This window comes from Piliocolobus tephrosceles, chromosome 1 (genome assembly GCF_002776525.5).
Source record: "Piliocolobus tephrosceles isolate RC106 chromosome 1, ASM277652v3, whole genome shotgun sequence".
In the NCBI taxonomy this organism is placed as follows: domain Eukaryota; kingdom Metazoa; phylum Chordata; class Mammalia; order Primates; family Cercopithecidae; genus Piliocolobus; species Piliocolobus tephrosceles.
The window spans coordinates 127,912,510-127,938,725 of NC_045434.1; the positions used below are offsets into that span (position 1 = coordinate 127,912,510).

Genomic DNA, 26,216 nt, shown 5'->3' on the forward strand with positions numbered 1-26,216 from the left:
TGGAAAGACAGAGCCAATCTGACCCGCAATACAGCACAGCAGCACCTGACATAAATCAAGTGACCACATATTGTAAATCTGTTTTCGGACTTTATTCCATTGGTCAGTTTGTCCATCCTTCTACTATTTCTATGACTTTATAATGGGTCTTGATATAAGATAGTGTTAAGTCTTTTCCAGTGGGCTCCAGTTTTTCACCCTACCAAACCATCTACTGCTGAAGTGCCACCGCCAATTCGCACTTTGCTTTCAATACGTCCATGCGAGTGCGATTGATTTGTCTGTTTCCGTGGCTGGTTCATTTGTGGTTACCTGGGTCTTTGTCTCATCAAAGCCCTTCACACTGAAAGCCAGCCAGGTGTCTGCAGACGAGCAAAGCAGATCTGTTGGGTAATTAAATAACGCGGGGCAGGGGGAGGAGTGGATTCGACGAGGTTGTCTCTGGAGAGAGCTTCAGAAAGGAAGTGATCGAGCTATACTTGAGGACTGGCTCCTTGGGGAGATACGAAGAGAGCCAAACTCTAAAATCCGGGCAGAGGGAGGGCCTGGCGAGGTCACCGAATGTAAATGTCTCGGGGGGTTCCGCAAGGCAGCGCGAATCGGCTCGCCGGGGTGGGGCCGCGGAGCGGCAAATCACCAGTTGAGGGCCAGAGTGCGCGCCGCCAGCTCAGAGCTGCGCCTGCTGCTGGCCTGGCAGGGGACGGGACGGGGGCTGGAGCCGGAGCTGCGGGGCGCACCGGCTAGACGCGCGCGGGCTTCTCAGCGGGCACGCCCCGCGGACCATGAGCGTCCCCTGCTCCGGGAGCAGCCGCGGCGCCGGCGGTGCGAGGCCAGCCGCGCGGCGCCTTTGAGCCCCAGCGGGAGGTCCAGATATCCGGAGAGCCCGAGTGCCCAGCGCCGCGCCGGGAGGTGAGTCCCCGCCGCGCGCCGAGCGTCCTTGGGGTGCTGTTCCTCCCGGGGCGCCTGGGCCTCCCCCGCCCCTGTGAGGACACGCTAGGAAGTTTGTTGGAGAAAGTTAGGCTCTGGGGAGCCGGCGCTTGTTGGTCCCCACCCACCCACCCCCGCCAGCCGATTTGGCGTTGGGGGCGGGGGTGACTGAAGTGGGGCCGGGGCTTGCGCTCTCCCGGCCCTCCGAGCGCGCTGCGACTCCCGGGACGTGGCCCACGGCGGGGAGCGCTCAGCGATTGGCAGCCAGGCGTCTTGCTCGGCGGCACTCGAGCGGCATCTTCCCGGGCGCTGGCCTCGCCCGACCCCCTGCCTGTCGGGGCTGCTCTGCCGGCCACCCCGTCCCGTCCCTCCCCGCCCCTCTCCGCAGAAGCCGGCCGGAGTCGGGGAGATGCTAGGGCCCAGAGCGCTCCGCTGGAAGCCCAAGGCTCCGAGGAGGCGAGTTTCTCTGGTAATCTCTAAGGAAGTTTGCAAAGAAAGCGAAGGAGCCTGCCCTGTAACTGTTGACAACATCTCCCTCCCTCTCTCCCTTTGTTGAGAAAGAATGAATAGTTGGTTGTGTCGCTCGCTCCCTCTGCGTCGCGGTGGGGAGAGGGGAGGGAAGGCAAAGGAAGGGAGGGACGGTGGGAAGGAGGTTCCGATATATCGTACAGCCCATCTCTCCTTACCCACTTAGGCCACTGAGGGCGCAGCCGCTTTAAAACGGTGTAATCAGGTGTAGACACTCGTCCGAGAGGAGGTTAAGCGGACTCCGAAGCATCTGGCAAGGCGGCGTGTTGTGTGGGGCGGGTCATGGTTGGGGTTTCGGGGGTGGAGAACTCGTGTTGGCGTTAACTCGCTTGAAGCAAGGTGCAAAGGAGAAAAACCGTTTTCCTAACCTCATGTCTGTTTTCGCTTAAAGCTGTTAGCTGAGATGGAAAGTAGAGCCGTGCATTCAGATTCTTTTAAACCTTGACTTTATCTCCCAAGGCTACACAGACCTCCCCAAGGAAAGTACGTTGGCCGAGGGAAGGTCAGTTTGGGAGCTGATAGCCTCCCTTGTGTTGCCTGGGACTGAGTTGAGATCCTGGGGGCTGGGGGAGGCCTCAGTGCTGGGGGTGGGGCCCAGCTCAACACAGGCCCAAGTGGGAAGGGGCTACCCAGGTAACAACGGGGAAGCCCACAGGCAAAGCGCTTGTCCGCCGGCGTGCCAGGGGGTATTGAGGGTAACGTAAAGACCTTGCCAAGCCAGGAGCTCCCACACCACCCCAACTCCAACTTTCTCTAAACTGCTGTTGAGAAGGCTAACGTTTCCAGGATGACTAACCAAGGTCTAAATCTCCTGTTCACAAAGAAAGAACTGCTTGTCAAATGGATGCTAATCTTCAGAACCTTATCGGATAAATCCTGTACTGTGTTGCTCGAAATACAATCCATGGAGGAATTATTCATACTTGAATCATTTGGCTAGACTTCATAAGTTTACTTCAAAAATAAAGGGATACTCTTAATTCCTAAACCCAAGCAAAACTTCATTTTAAGTGGATGAGCATTTTAAGTGAATATGTGTGGTTGTTCCATCTCCTCTCTCCATGTGACTCTCCAGAGAAGATAAAAAAACTGCAGATCCAAGTTGTAAATTCTCTGTCATGGGGCAGCTGAGACGGTTACATTTCCAGAGTTTAAAATATAATGAAAAGTTCTTAAAGCCCACATCAGATAATCATTATGAGTTAAACTTGAAAATATCCCGTTTCAGAAATAAAAGAGTAAAATCCAAACAAGTGGGCTGCTTATCTCTGCCTCAGCTTGCAAGATCATCAGTTTCTCTGAGACATTGTAAAGCAAGTGAGTTGGGCCTCAGTTCACAAGCATTTCAAAACCCAGTGACTGACCAGGCCCAGGAAGGCAGCACATATGGTAGAGTTTGTCAGGCTCGCTCTTGTTCCTGATGATCACATGAGTCTCAGATTTTCATATCAAGATGCAGAGTCTTTGACTTTTGTATATTTCAGACTATGGCATTAGACTGAGTCAGGACGTTGTGTCTGTTTTCCTGCACAGTAGAGAGAAGTTAGATGGCCAGAGTCTCACCTGGGCTTTATTCTAAAGACTGCATGTAGGCTCACTTGGTTTGCCTGTACGTGTGTCTGTGTCCATGTCCTACTTGGCTTGGTGTCTTTGCATCAATTGTTCTAGGTTAAGACGTTTCCCTCCGCATCCTTCCCAGTTGCAGTCTTAGTTTGTGAACTCTCAGAGTTACTTCCTTTGTGAACTCTCAGTATAACAGAGATACAGTGACTCTTATCTGACAAGATAGATAAGAGCAGCTCCTGCCCTGCTTACAGGGGACCTGCTATTTACTAAGTACTTGCAGTATTTCTAGAACTTTGTATACACAATCACTTTTGACTTTTACAACAATCTTATGAAATAGCTGTTAAGTCATTTTTTAAAATGAGAAACTGTCAGAGAGGTTGAGTAACTTGTCCCAGGCCATACAGCTAGTAAGTCAGTGGCAGAGTAGAGATTTGAACCTTTGATACCTGCCTCCAAAGCCTAGGTTCTGAGTCATACCATTTTATTTTTAAAAAATCAAGTGGTACATAAGAAGTATATAATGACTAGGGACGTTGAGACAGAAACATTTCCAAGTGGAGAAAACATGGGAGCCAGAGACTGGAGACTTGGGTTTAGTCTCCATCCACCACTTGTTCCTACAGCAAGACCTTTGCATTTGCTGGATCCCCTGCCTGGAACCCCCCTTCAGACCTTTTTTTGACTGGTTCCTTCCCTTCCGTATTTTTCAGGTCTCATGTCATTGTTACCTTTATCAGAGAGGCCTTCCCAGTCCACCCTAATGTCAAGTAGCCCTCCACCCCCAAGAGTCATCTTTTGTCAGTTCATCCTGTTTTATGTTCTTTAGCCTGCTTACAACTTGGATGTTACCTCATTTTCTTGTTTGTTTAGGTTGGATTCCTCCATAAGAGCAGAACCTTGTCTAATTTATTATGCCCTTAGCCTTTGTACACCTTGAGCCTGCAGAGAATATATATCAAATGAGCATTTATTTCCCTTATCTAGAAAAATCAACTGGGAATTACCAGTACTTATGGTCATTACTTATTGTCTGCTTCCTCCAGAGTATTATTAGCTTCATGAGAACAGACCACTTCTGTCTTGTTTAATGCTGTCCTCAACACCTAGCACAGTGCCAGCCATAAAGGAGACCCTCTGTGAATGTATGTGTTGAAGAATGAATGTTTGTATTGATTGAGTGATACCCCTTCATCATCATTGAATTCTGTTTTGCAGGTAAACAATTATGACTGAATTGCTGTGTACCAAAGAGACTCACTAATCCAGTGGTTCTCAATCCTGGCTTCACATTGGTCAATACTGGAGACTAATGCTAATGTCCCACCCACAGAGATTCTCATTTCATTGTTCTGGGCTGAGACTTGGGCATCAGGATTTTAAAAGCTTCCCAGAGGATTCTTATGTGCAGCCAGGTTGAGCCAATGGTTTATGTTTTTATAATAGAACTCATTCCTTGCTTTGGTCCTTATAGGCTTGAAGAAGCCAGGGTGACAGAGAGCAGGGATATAATTCATGGGTATTGTGTGATTCCTGACAGTTTAAGAGGTACTTTCACAGCTGTTATCACATCTGATAATAACAAGTTAAGGGATCTACTCTCTGGTTTAAATATTCCCTTTATGTTGATGATTCCTAAAAATCTCCATCTGCCCCCACTTCTAATTCTGCATACCAGTATCTAACCTCCTCTTAGACTAAATTGCTTATAACTCACATGCAGCAGCTCCAGTGCTGCGCTTGGTTCCTGCAGGGGTCCCCTTCTGAAACTACTCGGCATGTTACAGCATCACACCACCTCCTGTGGCTGTAGGCTTCTTCCTTCCAGCCAGACGCCTCAAGCTCTGATGTCTCATCACTCTCTCCTTCCTCTCCCTCTACCCAAATGCTGTCCCAGGTCAGACTTCTTCATTGTTCCTCCATGGGTTTCACCGTCAGCCTCAGTAACCTCTCTGCCTCCTTTTTCTCTCCCCTCCAGAACAACCAGAGTCACCTACTTGGGTACTGACTGGGTTCTGTCCTTCCCTGCCAGATCTTCCCTAGCACTTACAGTCAAGTCCAGACACCTTGGCAAGGCCTTCAAGACTCCATGGTCTGGTCCTAACCTAAGTTGTTTCTGGGAAATGCTTCTCAGCTTCACTCGAGCCACAGCACACAACTTGGAGTGTCCTGAGCCTGTGGGGACACTTCCATGCCTTTATGCATCTGCCATTATAGCATCGTCCCGGGACGCTTTTCCCTACACGTGAACTTTTCAAAATGCTTTGTCTCTATTGTTGCCCTCTCTGAGCCATCTTAAGTCCTTTTGTCAAAATTAATTGTTCCTTTCAGCATAAGAGTCTCTACGAATTATTCTCTCTTAGAGTTCATAGTCAGGTATTGGGTCTTAGGTATCTTTGTTTCTCCAGGTGTCTTGTATGAAATAGGCACTTAAATGTTAGTTGAATTGAAGGTAAGAAGGGGAAGTATTAACATTCTTTGTTATTGGAGAATAAATTGAGGTGCTGGTAACTTGAAGGACATTTTAGAACACTTTAGGGCAATCCCAAAGTCTGAATAGATGTTGGAGAAGCAGAGAGGAAACAGGCTGCCAAAGGCACTGGTGCTAGGGTGACTTTTGCCCATCTTGCTATCTTGGAAATAGATTTGATCAACAGCATGGCCCTATGCACATGAAAAAGTTCTGTAGAGTGCTGCAGGCCTCCCCATGAGGTTCTTTGAAGTGACCCAGTCCTGTCTGTGAAGAAGGAAGGTGCTGATAGCTTGAACAGGCGAGAATTCACAACTGTGGGGGGGGGGGGTGTGTAGGGTGGAAGAATCCTAGTCGGTTTACGTCACTTGCGTTCAGGCAGGGTGGCTAGGGAGTTTGGTTTCCTTACTAATATGGATGGTTAGCATTGAGCAAGTGTTGACAGTGTGCCAGGTACTGGCCAGAGCTGGGAGGGGCTGCACAGGACTCTGTCCTGTTGTTCTTCACCTACTGTGAGCAGGCCTTCTGTGTGGTACCAGTTAGACACGGAGCAGGCAAGCCCCAGAATTACTGGATTTGACAATGAACCAAGGACAGGGTTAGGATTGTACACCTTTAATAAAGATGCTCCTTCCATCTCACCCCAGCACTTCTGTGCTTCTCCCTATCTCATGTGGAAGCAGTGGACATGTGTGTTTTGTTGTATACACACATACAAACACATGTGTTTTCTTTACACACTCTAATGTCATTGTCGCTGCTCCACTTCTGTCAACTTGTGGAGGGTTACGCTCTTCTTGGTTGTCTTCAAGCCGCATCCCAAGTCCGCAGTTCCTTTGTAGAACTGACTGTGCAGTAGTGCTATTGAGAATTTTCACTCGAAGCTCTTCCATGAATAATGCAGTGGAAAGGGTGGTCTGCGAGGTAAGAGGGCTGCAGGACTGGAGAACAGACTAAGGGGCAGCTCTCCACCAGCCCAGCGGAAGGGCTGTGTGTTGGGCTTGGCCACCCTGCAGTGCTGTCCAGACCAGAGTCTGATATCATGACTATTGTAAGACAGATCCTGGAGCGTCTGTCTGCAGGAGCCAGCCCTCATTTTTTTTTCTTTCACCTCCTATTTCTTTTCCTCTGTATATTGGCCTTAAAAATGTGTTATATAATTTGTCTTAGGCCAAAACCGTAGTTTGCTTTGGAGCTGGAGGCACTGACTCTGCTTAAGGTAAATGCTTCTATTCATGGTCCTAGCTAGGAGGGAGTGTCGGGGCTACTTGCTGCACACAGCCTCATGTGCCATTCTCCTTTCCCTTTCCATGCCTCCTTTGCCCCCCACCCCCACCGTTTTTTTCTTTTCTTCTTCCCTTTTCCTGTCTATTCTTCCCTGACTGTACAGGCACCCATGGGCATTACCTAACCCTGCTGGGGGCAGGCAGATCTTGACCCCTCCGGGGGGCCATGTACATGCAGCCCCCACCTCAGTGGCTTTCCTTTGCAGCTGAGCCTGCTGGTGTATGGCAGAATTGCCCACCTCCTGACCCCTGACCCTAGCCCGTGTTCACTAATTAGAGTGCATTGATTTATTTATAAACACTGGGTCTTTGCCAGAAAAATTCTGTCCCGTCATCCTGGGTAGCACAACTGAGGACTGGTCTGGCACTGAAGACAATTCTAGCGGCTAAAGAATTTCAATATTCCCTGCCTGTTCTTATCATTTACACTGCTGTGAAAATATGTGAGCTAATTATCTAACAGTTTATAATATTTTCTTTCATACATTTATTACTGCAACTGTGAGTCCTCCCTTAATCACCTTTTTTTTTTTTTTGCTAGTTGTGCTTTTCCATCAGTCATCTGAAATAATAAAATGGCTTATATGCCACTAACAACTCTGAAAGTGTTTGCCGTCTTGGTTTTGCTGCCAACCCAGGAGAATTTCTATGTAGGAACATTTCAGGAGGAAGATAAGTAAACTTCCCATTCTTATTAGACTCCACTAGTGATGCATTAAATGTGGATCTGTTAATGGTCTGTGAATATTTCATTTTATGTGGCATATTTCCGTTTCCATTTGTTAGTAGGAAGTCAGTTCTTGTGACTCTCGTAGATTTATATCTTCACTCTTTTCTTTCCCCCTTAGAGTTGAGAATTATGGCTGCAGGAAAATTTGCAAGCCTTCCCAGAAACATGCCAGTGAATCACCAGTTCCCCCTGGCCTCGTCCATGGACCTTCTAAGCAGCAAGTCCCCTCTCGCTGAGCATCGCCCAGATGCCTATCAAGATGTGTCTATACACGGCACCCTTCCACGGAAGAAAAAAGGTCCTCCTCCCATAAGGTCCTGTGATGACTTCAGTCACATGGGTACCCTCCCCCACTCCAAATCCCCACGGCAGAACTCACCTGTGACCCAGGACGGCATCCAGGAGAGCCCATGGCAGGACCGGCATTGCGAAACCTTCACCTTCAGGTAACTTCTGTAATTTCACTAGTGAAGATGATTTGTCTTAAAGGGCTTTTAAAAAGGTTTTTATGGCTGGGTGTGGTGGCTCACACCTGTAATCCCAGCACTTTGGGAGGCTTAGATGGGTGGATCACGAGGTTAGGAGTTCAAGAGCAGAGCAACATGGTAAAACCCTGTCTCTACTAAAAATCAAAAAATTAGCCAGGTGTGGTGGCGTGTGCCTGTAATCCCAGCTACTCGGGAGGCTGAGGCAGGAGAATCACTTGAACCCAGGAGGCGGAGGTTGCAGTGAGCCGAGATCACTCCACTGCACTCCAGCTTGGGCAACGGAGCGAGACTCCGAAGTTTTTATTAGAAAAATGTCAAACATACACAAAGTTGAGCAAATAATTTAATTAACTCCCATGAACCTGTCACCCGGCTCCAACAGTTACCAGCTCAGGGCCAGTCTTGTTTTGTCTGTACTCCCACCTACTTCCCTCATCTGGTATTATTTTGAAGCAAATCTCAGATTTAATATTATTTTATCTGTTATTATTTTGGTATGTTCCTTTCAAAGATAAGGACTCTTATGTTAAAAACTATATAACCACAATGTAAAAAACTATTAACACCTAAATAAAAATTAGCCATTTCTTAACATTATGTAATATTTGAGGGTATGTAAAAATCCAACTTCCTCTATTAAGTCCCTTAAAAGAAAGCCCAAGTACTTTCTTTTTATCATAGCATCAGATTCTGAACTATGTCCATCCACTTCTGTAGAGATGCCAAGATGTCTATAAATTAGACCCCATATCTCCTTATATTTAGTTGTCAGCAAGCTGAAATAAAATTTTATATGGATGCACCATCAGGTCAGCTTCAGAATACTTTAGGACAAGAATTGATTTTTCCCTCTCTGTGACAGAGATCTGGGTAAATGAGTCTTACGGTTGTAAATGCTTTTTCTCTGGGTTTGTAATGGGCCTGGCTGTGACTGGTTTCTGCCTGTTAGAGCTAGTTTGGAAACTGCACTCCTTTTCCTGTTGGGGAAGATCAGCAGCCTGTGATGCTACCTGGTAAAGAATGGGATGGTTTCTTTTGTTATCTCTCTTTTTGTCCAAGCTTGTGGCAAAGCCGCTTGGATCCTAGCTCAAGTATTTGTTCAGTATCTGTATATGGAGCACCTATATTAGAGTATGTTGATTTTATAAGCCCCAGAGCTTACCAGGAAAATTCTGCTCAGTCCTTCTGATTATCTTAAGTGAAGGTCTGGTCAAGCATTGAAGACATTCTAGTAGCCAAATTATTGTGCAATCTGTTCTTGCTTTTTTATAGGGTGGTGGAAATATGTGAACTAACAGGGTAGCAGTGGAGCATCTGAAGCAATGTCTTTCCAGAGTTTACATTCTAGTGAGCGAATTAGGTAGTATGTACAAATAAATACAACAATTGCAGATTATACCAAATGCTATAGAGGAAATGCAGTGATATGCTGGAGATTTATTGGAGGTGGTACGTTTTTGGCAGGATAAACAGGTTTCTGAGATGATATTTAAGCTCAGATTTGCATAATGAGGGAAAGCAACCATCGGCCTTCCAGGCTGTTGCAGGCGTAGGGAAGTCAAGTGCAGAGAACTGGAGGTGAGAGCAAGTTTGGCATGTTTGAAAACCCCAAAAGGAACTGGAATGGCCTGTGGCTGGACTGCAGCACCTTGAGAGGAGAACAGTGTAGGTGTTGGTACAAAGCTAGGTGAACAAGAGTTCAGAATTATTCTCAGTTCCATAATTACAGTAGTACAAGAAGAAAATAAGTGGAGGCCCAGATAATCTCCATAGAAACCACTAGAGAGCCCTGAACTACTTCTGACACCAGATTGGAACATTCCTTGGGGTATCCTGGGGGTTAGAAGGTCCTGGACCCCGCTCCACAAAATCTAGGTGGGTGACCTCCCAGCTCAGTGAGCTGGCAGACAGCCACTGCTGGAATGGGTGAACATGGAGGTGCCTACCCGTGCACAGGATTGTTCATATCGCCTCATTGGCACGTAAGGCACGTAAGGGACAAGAATGTAGGAGGTGAGCAGCAAAGTCAGGTAACTTGGCCTGTTAAAGATGAGCACAGATGCCAGGCTGCATGATGTGGAGTCAGAACCAACTGTTAGCTAGCTTACGGTGGACCGCTTTTCGTTTATTAACTTAAACTGCCCTGAGCTAGGTGTCTACCGTGTACTAGACACAGACAGTTTATAGACTTACTCCTTGAAGTTCTGAGGCCCTGGCTAGGTGCCAGCTCTTACAAAGGGAAACTCCACACGAGGGGGGTGGGTGGGGAGGCGGTAGTAATGGAGTCACCCTTCCTATGTCGGGGAAGTTCTTGGTAAACAGCCAAGGTCCAAGCTGTCAAGCTGCCAAGAGTGTAAAGCTTTTTGATTTGAAAACTGACTTGGACAGAGGTCATATTTCTGTAAAAGATCTTATCAGAGGGTGGGCGCAGGTCCTGAGTTTGAAGTCCAGGCTGTGGAAGACTTAACAAGCACTCCCGGTTTAGGGTTTGTTTATGATGGAGAGCTATCTTAATCCAAATTCACATCTTTTTTTCTGAACTGAAAATATCTTATTGTTAAAGATGAATACAGGAAGTAACAAATGCATATCCCTCAAAAATTGTGCTGAGTGAGAGGGCACATGGTCCTCTGTCAAAGGGTCATAAAGTCCTACCCCGCTCTGTGCTACTATTAATGTATTTATTTTTCTAACACATTAAAGAAAAATCTCCTGAAGTGTTCTTAATTTTGAGAAGTTCAAAATACCTTATATTCTTTTTTTTGTGACGTATTCTTAATAAGATTATAAGCTGCCTCAATTCCTTTTTGAAACCAGCCATGATATAAACAAAGTTTTTGTGTATGAAAAGCTAGGACCAAGCAGCCTGAATGAAAACCCAAGGCTCTAGAGAGGGAGGTTTTGCCAAAGGTGCCACGACAGAAATACAGTGAGAGAAATAGAACTTCTCATTCAGCTCTTCCAGTTGAAAGGAGCTGCAAAACACCAACCATTCACTCCAGCTCAGTCACCTCTTTTTCTTTTTTCATAGTGAATTCAGGGGTTAATTTGAGTTGACAGTGACTTGCCCAGATGTCAGCTCTGAAAACATTGCATCTCATCATGTTGGGTATTGGCATGAAGACAGTGGGCCGCCTTGGATGTCTCCTGCCTCCCCTATCTCACTCAGAGGGAGGCCCTCCAGATAAGCACCTCTTTGTCTTGTGAAGTACTCTGTTGCAAGTTTCCTCTTTTCCAAAAAAATATGTTTAGCTTGTTAATCATTTAAAAGTCACCTTTATAGGCTGAGTGTGGTGGCTTACGCCTGTAATCCCAGCACTTTGGGCAGCTGTGGTGGGCGGATCATGAGGTCAGGAGTTCGAGACCAGCCTGGCCAACATGATGAAACCCCATCTCTACTAAAAATACAAAAAAATTAGCCGGGCATGTTGGCGTGCGCCTGTAATCACAGCTACTTAGGAGGCTGAGGCAAGAGAATCGCTTGAACCCGGGAGGTGGAGGTTGCAGTGAGCCAAGATCATGCCTTGGGTAACAGAGCGAGATTGTGTTTCAAAAAAAAAAAAAAAAGTCACCTTTATTATAATTGAACATTCATTGAACATACATCCTATCAGAGGCCCAAGACAAAGCAGAGGAAGTCTCTTCTTTGACCTTAAAACTTGCATGATTAAGCTGTCATATCTACATGTGTCATTTCCTCCATTATTCTTCCATTATTAATTATCCTAATAATAATAAACATAATTATCCTAATATTATCCATTGTTATCGCCTACATTTTATAGTTTTCAGATAGCTTAAGGGATATGTTCATAAACTACCTTGTTTGAACATTGTAACCCTGTATGAGAGACATAGCAGATTTCATTATGAATATTGTTATCACCATCATCAGTATCATCATTTAGTGTTGAGGAAATGGGTTCAGGGATGTTGAGGCACTAAGATCATACCTTAATGGATCACTGAGCTAGGATTAGAACCCAGAAAGTATTATAGGGCCTTCCCCAGACAGTGTGTTCCATAGCCTCCCAAGAATGTTGGCACCAGCTGTGGGCATCCTCTGAGCTATCTTCTTGCACAGTGATCAGTACCCTGCTTGTATTCAGTGCCTTGGACACCTACTTTGGAGAGAATGGAGCCTTGCCTGCCGAGAGCCAGGCAGAAGGCAGGCCTGGAAGGGGGAGTTGGTCTTCTCTTTTGGTGACTGTTATCTCTTGGCTTTGTTGTTGTCTTGGCTGCCCTTGGATGTACTTGTGGTTTTGAAAGGTGGCCAAAGCCAGAAGCCAGGGAGCTCTTAAAGCTGCTGCTTGATGTCACAGAAGGAGCCTTTGTTCTGCAAGCAGACCCAGGTTTCTCTGAGAGGTCTGCAGACAGGATTTCCTCTTGACGTTCACATCGTTCAGCTGATATCCCCTTGATTCATTTATCTTCAAGGATGAATTATTATTATTATTATTTTGATATTTTTCCATAAGTTATTGGGGTACAGGTGGTATTTGGTTACATGAGTAAGTTCTTCAGAGGTGATTTGTGAGATTTTGGTTCATCCATCATCCAAGCAGTATACACTGCACCCTATTCGTAGTCTTTTATCCCTCGCTGCCTCCCACTCTTCCCCCCAAGTCCCCAAAGTCCATTGTATCATTCTTATGCCTTTGCATCTCATAGCTTAGCTCCCACGTATCAGTGAGAACATACGATGTTTGGTTTTCCATTCCGAGTCACTTCACTTAGAATAATAGTCTCCAATCTCATTCAGGTCACTGCAAATGCTGTCAATTCATTCTCAAGGATGAATTTGTATTCAAATCTGGAACCTTCCTTGGACTGAGAGGAGACTGGTTCCTGTTGTCGGGATGTCTGTGTTGCTAGGATAGCTGAGGGATCAGTGCTTGGAGACCATTCAGGTCTTTTTCCTGCTTGTGGGTACGTGGAGGCACACATTCCTGGGAACAGCTGTGAGTGCCTAATTCCTTCTGCCTCTTGTGCTGTGGGAGCATGTGGTGGGACAATGTGGTGTTTCATTAGTTTGCATGAGTGGAACTGACTGACTCGTCACAAGTGTTTTAACTGACAGTGGCCAGAAAGTCTGCAGAATTATCCCTAGTTAAAATGAGCGGTACATTTTCCCAGGCAGTAACTAACCTACCCTGTCACAATGTCAGATCTTCAACGTTGAAGCAAAGATGTAAGGTCCAGGATCTATGCAGCTTTTTCAGAGCTGATTTAAAGCCCTAGCTCTGGACTGTCAGTGCCCTCATCTGAAAAATGGTTTTAGTTATTCTTCTTCAGTACCACTGATTTCTGTAACTACTGCCTTCTCCTTAACAAAGCAAGATGTTCCCTCAGACACTCAAATACACCAGCTTTTAGCTCAGGGTTAATCAGAAGGATGTATGGTGTGAAGGTCCACATGCAAACATCTGCAATTTATTTATACCCAGCATGTCTGCTGTCTGCAAATTGGAAGCTTTTTGTGTACTTTTTGGAGAAAAAAATTGGATTTTGAGTTTAAAAAAAATACTGGGCCAGGCACGATGGCTCCTGCCTGTATTCCCAGCACTTTGGGAGGCCGAGGCAGATGAATCACCTGAGGTCAGGAATTTGAGACCAGCCTGGCCAACATGGTGAAACCCTGTCTCTACTAATAATACAAAAATTAGTTGGGCGTAATGGCATGTGCCTGTAATCCTAGCTACTGGGGAGGCTGAGGCAGGAGAATCACTTAAACTCGGGAGGCGGAGATTGCAGTGAGTCGAGATCTCACCACTGCTCTCCAACCTGGATGACGAGAGTGGAACTCCATCTAAAAAAAAAAAAAAACAAACTTTCACTAGATTAATAGATTCTATTTAATAGACGGTATACTTACTGAGTGAGCATAGTGACAATGGCTTTTTAACAGCCCAAGTTCAAGAATGTTTCTGGAAAGTAAGAGTCCATGGGTTGAATTGATGTTTTTATAAGTTTAAAGTTGAGTTTTACTAACATTTTGAAATACCCCTTGGTGTTTGAATGCAGCTGTTGCGAATAGTTTAGTGAATTCCAAGGAATGGTGACTGTCCTGGCCCCTGGTGGCCCCTGGTGTGCTGAGGTCAGGAGCAGCTGGGTCAGAGGTGAGCTCAGCCCCTGCATCTCGCGCTGCTCCTGGGTTGAAGTCCAGAGTGTGGAAAGTGCCTGCAGATCTACCAGCTGTCTGGTGGTTGTCCTAAATCCTCTACTGACAAGGATGATTTGAATCTAAATGCCAGGATCTACGCATTCTCAGCTGTTCTGGGGGAAAAAAATTTTTTTTAACAGATTGCAAACGACAACCAAGAAAATGACCAGAGAATTACACAATGCAGTCCTTGTTGAGTGGAGCTGCGTAACATCTCCTCTGGACTGCCCCTTCCTCTCTCCCACCCCAGGACAGACCTGTTTTAAATCATGGTTTTTTTTCAGGTCACCAGCATGCTATTTGGGAAAGGTCAGGTATTTTAGTCTTCTGGGATTTTAACGTCCCTCAATATATGTTAAAACACCTTGTAAACAGAAGGTGCTATGCAGTTACAAATTATTACTCATATTCTTATCACATGTGGATTTGCGAGCCAGCCTAGCCTGGCTAGAATACACAAGCTGGAGAAGTCTTAGTTGTAAGCTAAAGGAGTAGTTGCTGTGGTTGATTGGAAGGAGACTGTCCTCAGGGGGACTGGACGAGGTGGCCAGACCTGCCTGAGCCACATGGCTGATACGACCTCAGGTCATGCTTCGGAATGGTGTCACTATCCAGTCTGTCCCCAAGAGGCTAGCCGTGGGATTGGATGTAGCATTTCAAGCTCTCTTCTTAGAGGCCCCAAAGACAAGCATGTAGGGCCTTGTTTGAAGGATTGTGCTGTTATTTACGAGTTAGAGAGGTCTGAGAAGCCTTCCCTAGTTGCCCCAGCTTTTATGCAGTGTGATCTGTCTGTAGTTCCGGTTTGCCTGTGAGTATAATCGCTAAATATAAAATAACTCCTTTTGTGAAGAGGAGAAGAAACACAGGACAGATAATCCAGAGGTTTCAGTTCAGATCCTTGTTTTTGCCACTTATTAGATGTGTGAACTCTATAGCAGGTTCTAAACCATAAAATGGGAGTGTAAATAACCCATCCGAGGAGTGCTGTGTAGGTTTACTGCTCACTAAATATGAAGGCTCCACAGAACGTCAGAGCTCTGACTTTCACACTTGAGCCTGGTACACCGTACTGGGAGTCTGCTTGAGCAGGTCCCATGCCTGCTTCTAGCTCCCACCTGGTCACCAGCAGTTTCTTCTCCTGCTCAGCTCTGCTGGGACACCTGGCTCAAAGCCACTGAGGCCTTTTCCGGGACATCGATGTAGCCGGCTATCAAAGAAAGCCACTAGTGACCTTGACTCTGATTCCAGCAGCCTGACCTGGTAGCTTTGTGACCTTGGATAAATTATTTTATCTTTCTGAGTCTCCATGTCCTCAAAGGGTGACTCTAAGGATCAGATACAATCTCATGTGAGGGTGCCTAACACAGCTGCTGGCATGGATGAGGCTCAGACTGATTGGTTCCTTCCTTCCTTCCTCCTGGAAGGCTAGAGCTGGGAGGTGCCTAAGCCTTTGCTGTAACCTGAGATCACGTTCAATGACAGCAGCATGTGTGGGAGAAAGTTTCTCACATGTTGATGGAGTCAGGCTGGAATCCCTCTATCTGAGCCTGCCCTACAGCAATGAGTCTTGGCCAACACTCAGTTTATAGGTCTAACAACCACGCAGTGCTCTAAAATATCAGCATACCATTGTACTGATACAATACACAAAACAGAGCCTGTCTTCAGTGAACGGGGCCCCCAGCCCTTGCCTGATTGTTCTTGTACTAATATCAGTGTCTTTGCTGTTTATTCTTCCATGCATATTTATTAGCTTGTTTTATGCCAGGCATTGTGCTAGGTGCCAGATACCTAGTGAAGCATGAAATAGATGTAGCCCCTGTCCTTAGGGAGTTCTCAGTTTAGGGGGCATTCAGGCAAATGCATCATTAAGTGCATAACTACAAAATGAGGAGGTACAAGGAAGATACAACATCAGAGGACCCCAAGTTACTTAGACTGGTGGAGAGAAGGCCTCTCTGGCATGGGAACTTGAAGATTTAATATAAAAAGAGAATGTATTTCAGTAATAATTTTTATGTAACCATGTTGAAATGATAATGTCTTTGAAATAGTTAAATAAAAGATTAAAATTAACTTCACCTATTTTTTAAATTGACTACCAGAAAATTTAAAATTACCCATGTGGCTCACGTTGTGTTTTTATTGGATAGCACTGGTCTAGATTTAGGTAAGGAGTTCAGATTTTCTCTGTAGGGCAAAAGAAAATCTAACTTTAAAGGATTTTAAGCAAGGGAATGGCATGATCAGTTTTTAGAAGATTGCTTTGTCTCCTTGTGGAGAATGATTGATGGAGAAGAGGATGGGGAGGGAAGGCGGGATGTGGTTGTAAAAGTACAGGGAGCAGGTGAGGGTCTGCACTAGGGTGGTGGTAGAGGAGAGAAGTCTGTGGATTTGAGATATAGTTTGCAGGTACAGTCTGCCATATCTGCTGAGGTTTGGATCTAGTAGGGTAAGGGAGAGGTATAGTCAAGCATGGCTCAGGCAGCTGAGTATATGGGATAGGGTATTTGCTGAGATAAAGAAGCTTGGAAGAGGACCAAGGCTTTATTTATTTGGTTGATTGCATTTTCTTAGGGAAGGGGGTTATGGTAGATTGCTGAGACTCGGGACTTCTGTTTGGGGTTTGCTAAATTTGAGATGCATGCATGTCTAAGTGGAGGTGTTAAACAGACAGGCGGTTGGAATTATGAACCTGGAGCTCTGCAAAAAGGTCTGGCCTAAAAGGTATGAAGTTAGGAGTCTGCACAGAAGTGAAATTAAAGCCATAGAAATGGATGCCATCGTCAAAGGAGAGATCTAGAGCTCTGTGTATAGAATAAAGGGAAGGAACCCTAAGAACGACCTCAAAGGAATCCCAGCACAGTTCGTTCCAGGGAGTCAGAAGCGGAGGCTGAGTACAGATAAATGAGATAGGATATGGATAGATAGGATCTGGATAGGGTTGGTGTTCAAAAGAAGATTTTTTTTTTGTTTAGATGATAAACAAAATTCAATAGGAGACTATCTTGCCATTTAAACTAAAACAAAGCACATTTTATCCACTACTTGATTTTTGAAATAAAGCAGACATGTTTTCAGGGCCACCCCCCCTGGGGTCTGTATCAGCAGCATGGTGATTGTATTCCTGTGGTTCCTTCCCAGCAGTCCTGGACATTCCCCGAGGACCCTGTAGACAGGAGGTACGTGGACACTTCAGTGTCTGCCTTTGCCTGAAGGGTGATGGCTGCTTTTCCAAGGTTTAGGTGGGTGGCCACGTTGAGGATGAGTGTCTGCCCTGGAAGACAGGTCAAGGGGGTATGTTCTTTATCTGGTAGGCAGAAACCCTTCCTGTTAGAGGCTTGATGACATTATCTCAAAACCATAGCATTTGTATTCTGTCTCTGGATTAGTTAGAAAAAGACTTTACAAACACACTCTTTCAGAAGCCAGTAGGGAATGGGTGGGGGTGGGGTAGATGGGACTGGTGGGATTGGAGGAAGGGCCGATAGATAGCAGCCAAACAAAGCATCTGCTTTTATCAAAAGTGCTGTGTTTGGGCTTAGACAGACTGAAGCCTCATGATTCACTGATGCCAGATCCTCTGCGCCTGCCAAGAGACATACTGGCCTTGATACGGTTTTTCTTGTTCTTACCCTATTCAATTTGACCGACTGCTGCCAAGTTAAAATTTCAACAGTGGCTTTTAGCTTCATGCTGTCACTAGAATTCTGCTGAGCCCAGGTTAACCCATGACTGGGTCAAGTTTTTATCAACCAGTATAGACTCACCATAGTGTAATATGCAGGATATTTAAATGATGCTGTTTTAATGTGATTGGGGAAACTGCCTGAAAAAGGAGTTGAGTTGCCATTCTTTTCATGAACACATTCATCATTGCTATGTTTTCAGATAAGATAGACACTGACTCATAGAAAAGTAGGAACTGGGCCAGGCACGGTGGCTCATGCCTGTAATTCCAGCACTTTGGGAGGCCGAGGTGGGCGGATCACCTGAGGTCGGGAGTTCGAGAGCAGCCTGACCAACATGGAGAAACCTCGTCTCTAAAAAAATACAGAATTAGCTGGGCGTGGTGGTGCATGCCTGTAATCCCAGCTACTGGAGAGGCTGAGGCAGGAGAATCGCCTGAACCAGGAGGCAGAGGTTGCAGTGAGCCGAGACCCTGCCATTGCACTCTAGCCTGGGGCAACAAGAGCGAAACTCCGTCTCAAAAAAAAAAAAAAAAAAAAAAGAAGAAGAAGAAGAAAAGGAAAGTAGGAACTGGCTTTTGAAATGAAAGAACCAGGCACTTTAGAAGTAATCAGGCCTTAGAATCTCTGACAGCCAGGGAGGGAAATGTGTTCTTGTCTGTAGTCTACACTGGACTGTAGGAAATAGGATTCCAAAAGTCGAGGGGCGTGATAAACATGATCCTATGGCCTCAGGTTTCAAAAGAGAAACACAGTTCGGGACAATTAAAAACAACACTGTGACCCCAGTTCCAAAAGAGGAAGAGGTATGTGGCCATCCAGGTAGCTCTTCTGTTTAAGGATGTGCATGAAAGACTGACTCCAGTCTGAACCTGCTCCTTTAAAGGATTCCCGCAGTGTGATATGAGGAGCCAGGGCCACTTTGATGTATTCATTCACAAGTATGTTGAACATTGGTGTGCCAGCTTTGTGCTAGGTGCTGGAGATTCAAAGACAGAAAGGCCAGGTCTTTGTGCATTTAAGGAGCCCTGGGAGAAAGGAATGCCCATTTGAACCACCTCTCCTTAGCAGCACCTTTTCTGCATCTTCTTTGCAACTGACCTAATTTCTCATCCACAGTATAGCCCTTTGTATTGCTCCACTGGTTTGATAAGCGATCATGCCTTTCCTGACCTCTGACCTTAACATCTTTCCAGGTATCATGTTACTTTTTCTCCTTGACTTGCTGACTGCAGGTGGCACTTTCTAGATAACCCTTTCTTTTGGACCTGCCTTCTCTGTACTGCCACTTCCTCTGTGCTTTACTGACCTTGGACCCTGAGCCAGACCCAGGAAAGGTCGGGTCATGCAACCAAGGTCCATATCAGAGGGTGGCTCTGGGCTGTAAAGAAACAGAGTGCAGAGTGAATAGAGGATTGTGAAAAATGCAAAGGGCAACAAAAGGGCTTTCAGAAGTTATGTTTGGAACAATAAGACCAAAGAGAGGGGGTTGTGAGAGAAACCAAACTGCTGAGCTTCTGTTCGGCTTGCATTTTTTTCCATCAAGAAATGACTTCTCTGATTGGAAAGGGTAGGACAAATGTGAAGCAAGAATTGCTGGCCTGGAGTAGATGAGGCCATGACAAGAGGCTGTAATGCCACCAGATAAGGTGAAGCCCCAAAGGCCAAGAAGACTGAGGGAGTGTGAGACTGAGATCATCAAATCATGTGATGTTGGAGGAATAATGGAGTAGCAAAGAACTACAGGAAGGATGCAGGTGGATACATAGTTTAATTTTTAAAAAATTATTTAGAGAGAGAAAATTAAGCTACAAAATGATAAGCTTGACAATGATCTTAGGAAATATTCTATTATAAAGTAGATTATCAAGACAATGATTTTTGAATAATTTGTAAAGGAAGCAGTCACCATTAGTAGCTATCAGGGCTTTGCTAAAAACCACTCATTCCAGATTAACTTTAGTTCCTGGGGTTACTTGGTTGGAAGCGTAGAAGAATGTTAAGAAGGCATGCATGCAAATCAGTCACTGGTGCTGTCCGTGGGGTGAGGGAGATTCAGGCTAAATGATAATACAGGAAGCACACTGGAGGCTGTGTCCCCTGTTTTCATCGTCTAGACAATAATGTTGGCATACAGATCACATACATGAATGATAAATCTAGGGGAATTGTTAATATGTCAGAACAACAGAAATGAGATTTTTTTTGAAAAAAGAGATCTTGGTATTTCAAAACAACAAACCAAATCTAGTTGAATACAACTTGAGAGGGAGAAAGAAAGACTAACGAGAGTCCAAGACCATTCATTACAAGTGAAAGTATGGGGTTTGGCTAAACAGCCACACACGAAAAATATTTCAAGATCTGGAGAGCTGCAGCCTCAGAATGAGTCAGCAGCATGCTCTGACTGTCAAAGAAGCTCCTGTGATTTTCAGGAGCATTAACTAAAGTTAATATTCTGACCATCGGAGTTGGTCACACATGGCTGCCCAGATCATACCTGGTGAATTGTTTTTAACTCTAGCCATCAGAAATAGAAGGTGAATCCACCCTTGACTGCAGAGCAGTGAGCTTCTGTTTAGACCTCTCCTGCTTTGAAGAACTTCTATTGCTTTAATCATGAAGTATCCCTAACATTCTTCTGTATTCGTGAAAAGGAATTTCTCGCGTCATGTGTTAACCCTGGGTGCAGAATATAAAATGAGTGTCAGCCTTAATCCTGCTAACTGCTAGTAAAGCATACTTTAACAAATAAGATGAATGCGTATATTGTAAGATGTGGAAGAGCGAATCTCTTTTTTATTTTGCAAGGGGATGAAACAAAAATATTTAAGCGCATATCTAGAAGTGTTATAGTTCTCTGTTTAAAGCTACATTGGGGCTGGGCACAGGGGCTCATGCCTGTAATCCCAACACTTTGGGAGGCCAAGGCGGGTGGATCACCTGAGGTCAGGAGTTCGAGACTAGCCTAACCAACATGGTGAAACCCCGTCTCTACTAAATACAAAAAAATTTAGCCGGGTGTGGCGATGCATGCCTGTAATCCCAGCTACTTGGGAGGCTGAGACAGAAGAATCTCTGGAACCCAGGAGGCAGAGATTGCAGGGAGCCAAGATCGCACCATTGCAATCCAGCCTAGTGCAACAGAGCAAAACTTAGTCTCAAAAAAAAAACCAAAAAAAAAAAAAACCAACAAAAAACTACATTGGGCCTGGTGTGGTGACTCACCCCTGTAATCCCAGCATTTTGGGAGGCCAAGGCAGGCAGATCACTTGAGGTCAGGAGTTTGAGACCAGCCTGGTCAACATGGTGAAACTGAATACAAAAATTTGTAGGCTGGGTGCGGTGGCTCATGCCTGTAATCCCAGCACTTTGGGAGGCCGAGGTGGGTGGATCACCTGAGGTTGGGAGTTCAAGACCAACCTGACCAACATGGAGAAACCCCGTCTCTACTAAAAATACAAAATTAGCAGGGCGTGGTGGCAGATGCCTGTAATCCCAGCTACTCTGGAGGCTGAGGCAGGAGAATCACTTGAACCCAGGAGGCAGAGGCTGTGGTGAGCTGAGATCGTGCCATTGTACTCCAGCCTGGGCAATGAGCGAAACTCCGTGTCAAAAAAAAAGAAATTAGCCAGGCATGGTGGCAGGTGCCTGTAATCCCAGCTACTTGGGAGGCTGAGGCAGGAGAATTGCTTGAACCCAGGAGGTGGAGGTTGTGGTGAGCCGAGATCGCACCATTGCACTCCAGCCTGGGCAACAAGAGCGAAACTCTGTCTCAAATAAAAAGAAGAAAAAGAAATTAGCCAAGCATGGTGGTGGGCGCCTGTAATCCCAGCTACTTGGGAGGCTGAGGCAGGAAAATTGCTTGAACCTGGGTGGTGGAGGTTGCAGTCAGCCGAGATCACGCCATTGCACTATGGATTGGGCGACACTGCGAGACTCCATATCCAACAAACAAATAAATAAGCAAGCTAGCTACATTACTTTTAAATTTAGCAAAGGCTATATGCACAATATTCTCCTGCTTGCAGTGAGAAAGTAACTCTTTATTGGGACCTTAATGTGATTCCCAACATCAGTAAATAACCTGTTAATCTAAGTACACACTAGCTGATATTTTTCAAAAAATATCATTTCTGCACTCACCAGGCCAGTCCCATTTTAAGCCTCTTTGTTTTCTCTTTTTCCCAGTAAACAGATAGAAATGGCCCTGTGGTAAACTCTGTTCTCTTGGTTATCTCCCTGATTAAGTTTCTCCCTGGTATTTTAAACATGTTCAGAGAGATTCATTTTCAACAAGAGCAGCCAGCCTCTCACAGTACCACTTTGAAAACGTCTGGTCTCAGTGGGGTTGGGGAGTCGGGCGCTGCTCTGGCAGCAGTGATGTTCTGTTGCTGAGGGAGTTCTGTCTGAGGCCATCACAGTTCAGTTGCCCGCCTGTGGCTAAATTATCTCCTTAATGAGGGGGCCTGTCAATCCAAGAACAACATTTCTCTCTTGTTCCCTGTCTCCTTCCAATGTTTTCTTCCCTTAGTGAACTCACAGAGTGTGATGGGAGGAAGGTCTAAGTCTTCTGCATATTAGAGAACACACACACACACACACACACACATACATACACACACACGTTCATTTATTCAAACCAATATACAGGGAGCAACTGCACGGGAAGTACCAAGGTGAATACAGTATAGTCCCTGTTCTCAGTGAGCTCATAGTCCAGTGAGTGAGATAGACAGGAATACACATAGTATATCGAATTGTAATTGTTTGTCATCACAAAGTTTTATAATTCATAGGAAGGGAGCACTGAGGAGATGTCACTGATTATATGAGTTGTGTGTGTGGGTGGGGGTGGGAACACATGGTCAGAGAAGCCAGGAATGAATGGCAAGAAGATGGGGGCTCCAGGCCTGTTGATACAGGTAATTCCAAGTAGTTAAATTTGCGGGAGTGTAAGGAGCAAGGTGAGGAGATTAGGCTGGTGGGTTGGGCAAGACCTCAGAACTGTGATTGTCATCTTAAAAAATATAAAATGAGAATACGAGACTGTCCCATGTATTAACCTTATCTAATAGAACATTATTATACTTATATATTATATGTGTAACTATATATATAATATATAATTCTATTATAGTAGAAGGAATATTGTCCAGTAGATGCAAAATCTTCATAGACTTAAAGCCTGTTGCTGGCCAGGCATGGTGGCTCATGCCTATAATCTCAGTGTTTTGGGAGACTGAGCAGGGAGGATTGCTTGAGCCCAGGGGTTTGAGAACAGACTGGACAACATAGCAAGACCCCATCTCTACAAAAAAATAAAAAATGAAAAATTAGTCGGGCATGGTGGCGTGCGACTGTAGTCTCAGCTACTCAGGAGGCTGAGTCAGGAGGATTGAGCCCGGGAGGTTGAGGCTGCAGTGAACCAGTGTTGCACCATTGCCGTCCAGCCTGGGCAATAGCAAAGCAGTGTCTCAACAACAACAAAAAACCTGTTGCTATCTCTCTTCCCCCTATCCCTTTATTCCCTCTTCTCCCCAGCTAAGATTTTGAGATGTTGCTGAAGCTTCATGCTGGAGAGCAAGGGCTGAAGCCTCTGGATTCCAAGGCCATATACACATGCATATGAGCAGAAGCCCCCAGGTTGCCTGTGGAGGGCACACTGTCTCCCAGTTGTTTAGTTCACCTTTCCTGATTGTGTGACATACCCTGGTGCATGGGTTGGTGAAATGATAGACTAGTGGACTCCAAGGCTAAGGTGTTTGTTCCTCATGGGCCGCACTGCCTCTAGTAAACAGAGAGGTTCAGCCTACTGGCTACACTCATCTTAAATCTTGTTGTGTTACATTGTAATGAAGTGTTCTAGAAATGAGTTCATTCAGGATGAATAAACACCAGCAAAGCAAGAACTCCATCCCAGACATGTAAGCCTTTTTGTCCCTGCCCTCAGTAAGTTTTAAATCTAAGGTTTTTGCATAGTGCTTTTATATCCAAGAAACTTGCTCAACTTTCTTTTTTGTTTTTGAGACAGGGTCTTACTCTGTCGCCCAGGCTAGAGTGCAGTGGTACCATCTCAGCTCACTGCACCCTCCACCTCCCGGGTTCAAACAGTTCTCCCACCTCAGCCTCCAGAGTAGCTGAGACTATAGGAGTGTGCCACCATGCCCAGCTAATTTTTGTATTTTTTTTTTTTTTTTTTTTTTGTAGAGATAGGGTCTCACCATGTTGCCCAGAATGGTCTTGAACTCTGCTCAACTCTGTTATAAGCTGTGCATAGATTCTTTGTGTGTTCTATGAAGACGGTCATTATTTGTGACTCATTACTGTTTTGAATCATTACAACCAGTTTTGTTCTTTCTTTTCCAGTCCTGATACCTTTTATTTCTTTTACTTTATTTAACTGTACTGGCTAAGACCTCCAGGACAATGTTGAAAAGAAGCAGTAACGGACCTGGCGCAGTGGCTCACACCTGTAATCCTAGCACTTTGGGAGGCCGAGACGGGCGGATCACGAGGTCAGGAGATCGAGACCATCTTGGCCAACATGGTGAAACCCTGTCTCTACTAAAAATACAAAAATTAGCTGGGCGTGGTGGTGGGTGCCTGTAATCCCAGCTATTCGGGAGGCTGAGCCAGGAGAATGGCTTGACCCCGGGAGGCGGAGGATACAGTGAGCCAAGATTGCACCACTGCACTCCAGCCTGGTGACAGAGGAAGACTCTGTCTCAAAAAAAAAAAAAAAAAAAAGGCAGTAACAGTGGACATCCTGTCTTGTTTCTGATTGGTTTTAGTGATGCTTCTAATACTTAGCCATCTAGAATGACACTTGCTGAGGTTTTTGGCAGATACCCTTTTCAGGTTGAAGAAATTCTCTTGTATGTCCAGTTCAGTAAGCATTTTTAATCCCAGAGATTATGAAAAGGTGAGGATTTTTTTCTTTTTCTTTTCTTTTTTTTTTTTTTTTTTTTTTTGGGTGGGCCCTACATTAGACTTAAAGGATTTTTTTAAATGCTTTTTTTCATCAATTCAATTTTCAAAATTATTTTTCTCTTTTGATCTGTGAATGCGGTGAATTGTATTAACAAATTTTCTCATGTTAAACTGACTGTATATGCCTGGAATAAACTTTATTTGATTATGATATATTTTTTATACATTCTTAGATTTAGTTTGTCAATACTTTTTTAGGATTTGTTCATACTTACTTGTGTGATATTAGCCTATGCATTTCTTTTACTGACTTTGTCTGTTTTGGGTATCAAAGTCATAATGCCCTCTTTTTCAAGTCTCTGAAAGAGTTCATATAATTTTCAAGTAACAAATAATTCCAAAGTTTGGAAGAATTTGCTATATAGTAAAACTATATAGGCCTGATATTTTCTTTGTGGGAAGATACTGAACTACTTTTTCAGGTTTTTTTAAATGGTTATAGGACTATTTTGATTTTCTGTTTCTTTTTCTTTTTGAGATGGAGTTTCGCTCTTATTGCCCAGGCTGGAATTCAGTGGCACAATCTCAGCTCACTGCAACCTCTGCCTCCCTAGTTCAAGCAATTCTCCTACCTCACCCTCCCAAGTAACTGGGATTACAGGTGCCTGCCACCACACCCGGCTAATTTTTTTTTTGTATTTTCAGTAGAGACAGTTTCACCACGCTGGCCAGGCTGGTCTCAGGTGATCCACCTGTCTTGGCCTCCCAAAGTGATGGGATTACAGGTGTGAACCACCCAGCCTGGCAAATTTTCTGCTTCTGAGTCTGTTTTGGTATTATCTCTTCCAGGAACTAATAGAGTGAGAACTTTATTACCCTCTTCTGCCAGGGGATTAGTCTGTTCATGAGAGATCTGCCCCCATGACCCAGACACCTTCCATTAGGCCCCACCCACAACATTGGGGATCAAATTTCAACATGAGGTTTGGAGGGGACAAACATCCAAACTCTGGCGCCATCCTAATGGGTGTGAGGTGATAGTTTGTCTTTTTTAACTCCACAAATTAGACATCTGTCTTGCTTTAGACCATCAGTGCTGATTTTGAGTTACCTGCCTGTTTACCAGTTTCTTCATGCATTGTCCATTTTTAGATCTTAGGCTTTCCTTTTGGCATCCTTTTCCTTCTTCCTGAAGGGCATTCTCTGTTTTCGTTGGTCTAGGATTCTCTGTATTCACCCTTGTTGTTAATAGTTTTGCTGGGCACAAAACTTGAAGTGCTTCACTTTCCCTTTTGGCCGATGAAAATCTGCTACCAGTCTAATTGTTATTGTGCTTTCTTTGCTCTGTGACTGCTTTTGAGATCTTTTCATTGTCTTTGGTGGTCTTTAGTTTTATTATAATGTGTCTAGGTGAAGATTTACCATTTCTCATCATT

At 44.9% G+C, this 26,216-nt stretch overlaps 1 protein-coding gene across 1 annotated transcript in view; it reads left to right on the forward strand.

The window, feature by feature from the left end:
* Nucleotides 1–668: 668 nt before the first annotated feature.
* Nucleotides 669–26,216, forward strand: part of BCAR3 (BCAR3 adaptor protein, NSP family member) — a 120,795-nt gene continuing 95,247 nt past the window's right edge. Inside the window, exons 1-2 of the mRNA XM_023230992.3 lie at nucleotides 669–909; nucleotides 7,626–7,953. Coding sequence (XP_023086760.1) covers nucleotides 7,637–7,953 — 317 coding nt within the window. The 5' untranslated portion in view covers nucleotides 669–909; nucleotides 7,626–7,636. The remainder of the gene's footprint in view (nucleotides 910–7,625; nucleotides 7,954–26,216) is intronic.